The 9,231-nt window shown below is 46.2% G+C and overlaps 1 protein-coding gene across 1 annotated transcript; it reads right to left on the bottom strand.

Annotated features, from left to right (window-relative positions):
• Nucleotides 1-2,293: 2,293 nt before the first annotated feature.
• LOC133275237 (heat shock factor protein 5-like) lies at nt 2,294-8,161 on the bottom strand. Its single transcript, XM_061465084.1, has 7 exons — nt 7,654-8,161; nt 6,239-6,618; nt 4,871-4,873; nt 4,417-4,500; nt 3,224-3,574; nt 2,996-3,137; nt 2,294-2,358 (listed from the first exon to the last, which is right to left on the bottom strand). The coding sequence occupies exons 1-7, from the start codon at nt 8,159-8,161 to the stop codon at nt 2,294-2,296; spliced, it is 1,533 nt and encodes a 510-aa protein (XP_061321068.1).
• Between the last annotated feature and the right edge of the window lie 1,070 nt (nt 8,162-9,231).

The following is a 9,231-nucleotide window of genomic DNA, read 5'->3' as shown; positions in this document are numbered from 1 at the left end:
CATATTAATTTATATATAACTCTATAAATAACATACAAATTTAGGAATAAAGCTATAAATAAGATATAAATTTATGATTAAAGCTATAAATAACATTAATTTATAAATAACGCTATAAATAACATACAAATTTAGGAATAAAGCAAGAAATAAGATTCAAATCTATGACTAAAGCTATAAATAAGATATAAATTTAGGAATAAAGCTAGAAATAACATATCAATTTATAAATAACACTATAAATAACATACAAATTTAGGAATAAAGTTAGAAATAAGATTCAAATGTATGACTAAAGCTATAAATAACATATTAATTTATAAATAACGCTATAAATAACACAGATTTAGGAATAAAGCTATAAATAAGATTCAAATCTATGACTAAAGCTATAACTCAGATATAAATTTATGACTAAAGCTATAAATAAGATAAAAATCTATGACTAAAGCTATAAATAAGATAGAAATATATGACTAAAGCTACAAATAAGATTCAAAACTATGAATAAAGCTATAAATGAGATATAAATTTATGACTAAAGCTATAAATAACATTAATTTATAAATAACGCTATAAATAACATACAAACTTAGGAATAAAGCTATAAATAAGATATAAATTTATGATTAAAGCTATAAATAACATATTAATTTATAAATAACGCTATAAATAAGATATAAATTTAGGAATAAAGCTAGAAATAAGATTCAAATCTATGACTAAAGCTATAAATAAGATACAAATTTATAACTAAAGCTATAAATTAGATATAAATTTATGACTAAAGCTATAAATAACATATTAATTTATAAATAACGCTATAAATAACATACAAATTTAGGAATAAAGCTATAAATAAGATTGAAATCTATGACTAAAGCTAAAAATAAAGATAAAAATTTATGACTAAAACTATAAATAAGATTCAAATCTATGACTAAAGCTATAAATAAGACACAAATTTAGGAATAAAGCTAGAAATAAGATTCAAATGTATGACTAAAGCTATAAATAAGATACAAATTTATAACTAAAGCTATAAATTAGATATAAATTTATGACTAAAGCTATAAATAACATATTAATTTATAAATAAGGCTATAAATAACATACAAATTTAGGAATAAAGCTATAAATAAGATTCAAATCTATGACTAAAGCTAAAAATAAAGATAAAAATTTATGACTAAAGCTATAAATAAGATACAAATCTATGACTAAAGCTATAAATAAGATTCAAATGTATGACTAAAGCTATAAATAAGATACAAATTTAAGACTAAAGCTATAAATAAAAGATTAATTTATAAATAACGCTATAAATAACACAGGTTTAGGAATAAAGCTATAAATAAGATTCAAATCTATGACTAAAGCTATAAATAAGATATAAATTTATGACTAAAGCTATAAATAAGATACAAATCTATGACTAAAGCTACAAATAAGATTCAAAACTATGAATAAAGCTATAAATGAGATATAAATTTAGGAATAAAGCTATAAATTACATATTAATTTATAAATAACGCTATAAATAACATACAAATTTAGGAATAAAGCTAGAAATAAGATTCAAATCTATGACTGAAGCTATAAATAAGATATAAATATATGACTAAAGCTACAAATAAGATTCAAAACTATGAATAAAGCTATAAATGAGATTCAAATCTATGACTAAAGCTATAAATAATATACAAATTTATAACTAAAGCTATAAATTAGATATAAATTTATGACTAAAGCTATAAATAACATATTAATTTATAAATAACGCTATAAATAACATACAAATTTAGGAATAAAGCTAGAAATAAGATTCAAATCTATGACTAAAGCTATAAATAAAGGTAAAAATTTATGACTAAAGCAATAAATAAGCTACAAATCTATGACTAAAGCTATAAATAAGATATAAATTTATGACTAAAGCTATAAATAAAAGATTAATTTATAAATAACGCTCTAAATAACATACACATTTAGGAATAAAGCTAGAAATAAGATTCAAATCTATGACTAAAGCTATAAATAAGATATAAATTTATGACTAAAGCTAGAAATAACTTATTAATTTATAAATAACGCTATAAATAACATACAGATTTAGGAATAAAGCTAGAAATAACACATAAATTGAGGAATAGAGCTATCAAGGACATAAGAGTTAGGAAACAGAACAGAAGAGGTTTGACCCTGAACCCAGGCTCCAGCTCTGTGCCGAGCGCTGCTGCCGGACTCGCAGGAGGGAACCAGCCGCCAGCCGCTCCACGGGTTCACACGCTCCTCACTCCGCCGTCTTCCTCCAGAAGCAGCCCCGCTTACAGGCTCCACCTTCCGGCTCCTGGGGATCTAGGAAGCAAACACCACCGAGGAAGTGGCAGGCTTTGCCTACGGCTCAGCTGGCAGCACGCACAGCACCTCTGCTGCCATCAGGGACAGTCCAATCTGGCCAAAGGCGGCCTGCGACTTGAAAATCTGAGCGTGTTTTTCTCCTGTGTTGCAGCACACGTATCAGCAGGCTGCTGTGACATTTATTTAGTGATCTGAGCCACAAAGGTTGCGCTCGGGCACTCACTTGGGCAGCGTGGTGGGGTTTTCCCCTCTTACGTCAACAGTCACCTCATTAGTCGGAGTTCCCTTTGTGGCACTCTCACCCTCCAGCAAACATACCCACAGCCTGCATCTCACTGCTGTGTACTGTGACATGCAGGGCTCTGACACAACTCCCACAACTTCAGCGTTTATTGACTGAGAGAATTTATTCCCTGGTCCACCTAGGAGTCCTCACCACCAGCTTACGTATAGAAGCGTGTCGGCAAGTACGCCGAGAGCTCCTACGAGTGCAAGAGTTGAACTGAAGGCCCAGTGAGGTACTTAACACTGCAGACAATAACTCAGCTCTTGTGATCTCCCCTTGCCGCAAGAGTTTCAGAGCAGCTGTCTTGGCCACTTCTAAAAAAGGCAGGCTCTCTTAGCAGGGACTTACCCTGCTGTGAGCTGTGTCTTCTCTTCCTGCACGGAGGTTTTGCAGGGGACCCTGGCTCTTCCGCAGCTTTCTTCACTGCCTCGCTTCCTGAAGTGAGCTCTCTCTCTTCCCTCGCAGATCCACATTTAACACTCTCATTCTCCTTTAAATAAACACACCAACAAATGAAATAAACCCAAAGACCACTCAATAGTTTCCTGGGGAGTTTTACCTCCATTTAGCACTTACTTGCTCTGCACTGAACAGCTCATCCACAGCAAACATTTCAGATGGCTGAGCTGGGTTGTGATCCAGCTGTTCTTCAGGGGCTCCCTGTGTGCTCACAGAGTCTTGCGCTGTTTCAGCAGCAGCAGCGCTTTCTATGGCCGCATTGATGTAGCTTTCCAACAGCTCTCCATCCCAGCTTTCTGCAGGCTCCGGTGTCACTACATCAGCGCTCTGCGATGCATACATCTCCTCGAGAAACTGAAGCACATCTTCGTAACTTAATTCTGGCAACTTCTCCTCGTCCTCAGATGCATGATGTGCCCCATCAGAAGGCAGGCATTCAGCTGCAGAAGGTGGCTGCAATTCAGGACTCTGCGAGAAACAAAACACAGGGAATTTCCAGATCAAAAAATCACAACCGTTTGCTGATGGATTTTACTGCTTCTGAGGACTGTGCAGGTCAACCCTTTTTCAGCACACACCAGCAGAGCTTGCTTTGCTTATTCCCTCTGAGGAAAAAAGTATCTCCAAGCTGCTGGAATGCGAAAGGAAGCCCTGGCATTTTTACTGAGGTTCTTTTACTATTTCATAAGCCAGGCCACCCAATGAGGTGCAGTTTCCACCAGAATTCTAGAAAGCATTGACAGGTAGCACTGGAGCTCTCCAGTGACAGGATAGGATAGGATAGGATAGGATAGGATAGGATAGGATAGGATAGGATAGGATAGGATAGGATAGGATAGCTCTGAGCCGGGGCCAACTCCAAAAGTCAACTTGGTTCTTCTCATGCAGCCAATGAAACTCAGGACTGCCACAAGTTGTCTGGGACACAGAAGTGGAGCTGATTCCCAGTATCATAACATTAAAGAATCCCATTTTGTGCAGGCAAGGACTTTCTTCAAAGATAAACGGAGACTCGTGAACTAAAGCGAATTATGGTGAAGTCAAACATAACACTTTTCGAGGAAAAGAACACTCTGCCGATGAGGACACCCGCAATCCCGCTGCCCTGAAACCTCACCTGCATTACAGCACTGCCCCTTTCGTGTTTCAAAGCGGTGCTTTCAAATGGCCATTGGCAAACCACGTTACTTTCCCTTTCGAAAGCAGATCCAGTCCCAAACTTCTCTCCTTCCTGCCGCAAGAACCCAGAACCCTGCGGTCCATGCATGGGGTCTCCTCCCTTCCCCCTGCTCTCTGTGCGCTGCACTCACCTGCACAAAGACGAAGTCGGTGGACGCCGCAGCAGCAGCACTGGCGCTGACAGTCAGAAGACCTCCCTGGGCAGGGGGTGAACACTGCGGGGTGCCTGCAAAATTCAAACACAGGGATCAGACTGCCAGAACTGCTGCCCAGGGTGTACAGTTCTGTTGCTTACTTGCATTAAACACTGCAGTAACCGCTCTGTAAGCCAACTCCCTGAAATGGATTATGACCTCCCCGCCGATTGTAAGACTGAGTTCTCCACCTTAAAACATATTTCTTCTAAAGTATGTAGACACAGATCCAACATACGCATTGCAGAATTAACCAACACACACGGAATCTTCATATTCACTCCTCTCTATCTTAATATCACCTTTTTTCGATTTGGCTGCTCGACTGTCTCAACACAACACGCCACAGAAAGGGGATTCAGACAGAAAGGGCATGCATGTTCACGCACACACACTGGAATGAAAATGGGATCTTACTCCAAAAAGCAGCTCTGTAGATGAAGCAGTTTCTGTGGGTCTCAGGTTTTGGTGCCACGCAGAGAGAACTTACAAGGAAAGGCACTACTGGCAGGACAGAGAATCTTTAAAATCTGCAGTCCTTCTGGGCGAGAGAGAAATCCCCCATGAAATCAAATCTAGGCCAATGTTCACAGTAATTAAATGGTACAAGTGTGACTTGAGGCGGCCACGTGATCAGAGGAACTTTTGTCCATTTTGGAGCAACAAACACAAGAGCTAAACAACAGGGAGCGAGCTCGTGGACATCCTTCCACAGCAGCACGAGACACGTGTCTGACTCCTGTTACCTCAAAAGCTCGTTCTGAGCAACCTTAGGATGAAATCTGGACATCTTTCAGAAGAACACCCTGTGACCTGCAAACATATTACAGCTCTGGATTGTGCCAAAAATCGAATGATACCTGGGCTTCACTCCCTGGGAACGCCAAAGGATGTTGACAAAGGCAAGCAAACCACCAAAGAAACCTAAAGGGCTACTGTAAAAACAGGGCGAGAGAGCAAAGGAGAGATTGGCTGTAACCTGCTGGAGTGATCCTAAGGAAACAAACATGTAGTACAAAGAGCCTAGTTTCTAAGAGAAGAAAAGGAAGAACCCAAAGGGAAAAAGCGCTTGTGAAACAGGAGGCAGGTGTAAAACGTAACGTCCTCACCATAGGCTATAAAAAGCTACGAGTAAAGTAGAAATTGCACAACTCTTGCACTTAGTAGAGCTTATAGTGAAAGCAGCTCGTGAATCAAACGCGCTGTAATGCCTGTACATCAAGGGGACGAGAACACAGGTAACCGTGTAGCAGCCCAGACTGGTGAGCGATTCTGACCGGGTCTGAAGTGCAGAAGGGTGCACAGAAAGAACGGTTTGCACTCACACCACCTTTTCTTGGTTTTTTTTTTTGCCAGCTGCAGCAGTGCCTGATCTAACAGCAAGAAAAACTGCACCTGTGGAAATCCCACTGATGGGCTCGGCTGGCAAAGGGGCCAATTCTTTTGTAATACTTCAAGTGCTCCAGCTGAATCAAGATTCCACACACACCTGCTTCACCCACACGCTTTTGTCCTTCCCTGCTCATTGCAGAGAAGGCATTTCTAAGCTCTCCTGTCTCTGATACAGTTCATCTCATCAGAACCAGAAGAAATGAGCGGCTAAAGCACATTCTGTCACAGGCTGGTTGCAAGTATACGGACAGGGAACACACATCTCTTTGCGAGCACACGCGTCAGATACACACGCAGTGACAGAGCACTGGCGGAAAACATTTCATGCATCGCTTGGCAGGAACTTCTCGAGCAGCAAGCGGAGAACTTTTGCCGTACCCGTTGGATCCCGGCCTTGCAAGCACTGCCCTGGAGACGCGCAGCTGCCCCGTTCTGGAAGGGCAGCACCGGCTGGAGCCCCTCGCTGAAGCGGCAGAAGTGAGCACACGGTCTGGAGAGTGTACGTGACCTCCGTGCAACACTTGTGGAGGACGGGAAAGGGAGCCCCCTGGCCTGGGAAAGCTGGGAGAGCCCCGTGCCATGGCAGCCACGCAACAGAACCCTGCCATGGTCTGGAAGGGACCGGAGGCTGCTGGGAAGTCGCTGCCTGGAAAGCAGGGGGCTCCTGGCATGAGGCGGCTGTGCTGGAGGGCGGAAAGCAGCTGTCTGGATGACAAGGTTGAGGAGCCTCTCCTGCAGTCACCAGTCCTGCAAAACAAAGGGAAACAAGGACTAAGGGAAGGAGTTTTCACTGGCCCTGAAAGGCAGGATGAGGAGCCAAGGCTCCACAACGTTCCCTGGGAAGACCACCTTTGCTCCGATATTCTTCATCCAGAAACAGACTCTATTCTTACACCTAAACATACAGTAACTGCTGCAGCACTACCACCTGAACACACAGGAACACCAGTGCTGTGCCAACACACAGCCATCTCTGGAGCATTCAGTCTCCTGAAACCCTCAGGAGCAAGTGATCGCTACTTAGAAATGCGCTATTAGAAATCAAAATGCGCAGGAGCTGACCAAACCGGCACAAGCCGTTTAGCAAGTGCTGCGCGTTACATCAGGCAGTAAGGTAAAATAAAGGGGGAATGGTGAAGCGGGGCTCTACCGAACTCCAGTGCGGACAGCACAGGGGCAGCCAAGGCAGGGGCAATGTCCAAATCCTAAACGTGACTCTGAGAGCACTTGATCACAAGTCCTTCAGTTTGTCAAGGAAAACAAAACCAAAGCCAGCTTTTTTCCAGGTAGCTCAACCGGTTGAGTGTAAAAAAGCTCAGACTTTGCCGTTTTGTTACTTCCAAGATATTCCCTTTCATCTTCCCTGGTTTCCTCTCTCGGTCAGTTACGGTTTCATGAAATGGTACTTGCCCTCACACGGTTACCCATCGCTTCACACAGATTTAACGACAGCTTATGGAGCAACCCTTCAAGGAGAAGGAACGTCCATCTGGTAGGGCTGTGCCAGCTCCACAGAGCCAGGGTGAGGGTGTTGTTACTGCAGCCCCCGACGGAGGCTGTCTTGCAGCCGAGGGGCAGACGGAACCACACGCGAACCTCGCTCCCCGTGCCTGCCGGCAGCCCATCTCCCTGCATGAACAACAACGGCTTTCCCGCAGCGGCGGAGCTGAGCGGCCGCCAGCAAGGTCAGGCAAGCCTGCTGCCTGCGGGGGTGCCGATCTAGAAACCCCGCAGCACCCAGTGCTTCTCGGGGCCCCGCAGCCCGGGGCCACCCCAGCTCACCGGGCCTGGCAGCCTCGCCGAGCGTCGAGGGCGGGAGCTGGGAGCGCTGTGCCGGGCGGCTGGGCAGCTCCAGGCCGGCCGCCAGCTTCGCCTTGTTGGCCCTCGTCAGGCGCTTGAGGTTTACGAGGAGCTCGGGGCGGTCGCGGCGGAAATGGGGGCTGTAGAAATGGAGCAGAGCCCCGGCGGAGCTGCCGCCATCGCCCCCCGCCGGGTCCTGCAGGGGCCCGGGCCCCGGCCCCAGCCCCAGCTTGCGGAACCCATAGAGGTTCAGCTGGCGGACGAAGCTGGCGAAGTTCCTGGTCTTAAAGACCTCGCCGTCCAGCGCCGCCCCGTCGCCGGCCGCCTCCGCGCCCAGCAGCTCTCGCTCGAAGAGCCGCTGGTCGATGAGCAGCCCCTCGCCGCGGGCATCCCAGCGCACGGAGCCGCAGCGCGGGCTGTTCACCAGCTCCCAGAGCTTGGCCGGGAAATGGCTGGGGTTGAGAGCAGCGGGCAGCCGCTGGCCCTCCATGGCGCTCCCCGACAACGGACGCACTGGCCACTCGCGCTCCAGCGGCCGCCGGGCAACGCCCGGCCCCGTCGGCCCGCCCTGGGGAGCGACACCGGCCCGAGCGCCGCCCGGCACGGGACCGGCTTCAGCCCGCGCTGTCCGCCGGCCCCGGCCCCGCCACCGCCTCGGCACAGCCGCACCTGCAGCATCGCCGGAGCCCGCCGGGCCCGCAGCGCCTCCCCGCTCCCCCAGCCCCGCCGCTCCCCTCGGCCGCTCCCCGGTCCCTCAGCCCCAAGAACAAAATCACGACAACAAGTTAAAAACCAAACCTGCAGCACCAAGACAAAAGCTCAAATCTCATCGCTATGAACAGCTCTCCAACAAACTTTGCTCCTCTACGTCTAGGCAGGGAAAAGAGAAACACGAACCAGCACTGATGCGCAATGCAACTGCTCGGCACGCGCTCAGCGATAACCAACCTGACCCGAGCGGCGACCTGCGCCTCCCGGCTGACTCCCCCCACTTTCTATACTGGCCATGACGTGCTCTGCTATGGAATACCCCTCTGGCTGCCTTGGGTCAGGTGTCCTGACTCTGCTTCCTCATGGCTTCCCGTGCCCCTCCTCACTGGCAGAGCAGGAGAGACTGCAAAGTCCTTTGCTCAGCCGAAGGGCTACTGAGCGACAGCTAAAACATCGGTGCGCTACCAGCGTGCTTCCCAGAACCAAGCCAGAACACAGCACTGCGCCAGCCACAGGGAAGAGAATCAATTCTAGCCCAGCCAAAACCAGGACAGTGTCCACCCCTTATTCCATACCATTCCCGTCATGCCAGGTCAAACTAATTCTTCAGAGCTTTAAGACCTTCAGAAAAGAGACAACTTGCTTTCTCCATAGCACTCTAAGGGCAGCAGGCAATCTCCTTCCGCATCTGCTTACCTCCTTTCTCTGCCGTGCTGTTGTTCTTAGACCTCAAGGAAGAAGGAACCACTAAACTCTCCCTCATAAGCACAGCGAGGGCTCAAGGCAGCAAGCGGAGGAGAAGCCAAGGAGAAGCCCATGGACATCGGTAGACCCCAGCACCCCAACAAA

The sequence above is a fragment of the Pezoporus flaviventris genome, unplaced genomic scaffold, assembly GCF_033815535.1.
Source record: "Pezoporus flaviventris isolate CSIRO_AGI_PZ_B2104156 unplaced genomic scaffold, CSIRO_AGI_Pfla_v1 ptg000037l, whole genome shotgun sequence".
Classification (NCBI taxonomy): Eukaryota; Metazoa; Chordata; class Aves; order Psittaciformes; family Psittacidae; genus Pezoporus; species Pezoporus flaviventris.
This window is presented reverse-complemented; position numbering and strand designations above follow the sequence as displayed.

Bases quoted from the DNA above. Each gene is read 5' to 3' on its own strand.
- LOC133275237 (XM_061465084.1), bottom strand. From the start codon at position 8,161: ATGGAGGGCCAGCGGCTGCCCGCTGCTCTCAACCCCAGCCATTTCCCG. The intron at 6,619-7,653 runs GTGAGCTGGGGT...TTTGTTTTGCAG, and splicing joins CGGCGAGGCTGCCAGGCCCG to GACTGGTGACTGCAGGAGAG. The intron at 2,359-2,995 runs GTAAGTCCCTGC...TTTGCTTCCTAG, and splicing joins AAGACACAGCTCACAGCAGG to ATCCCCAGGAGCCGGAAGGT.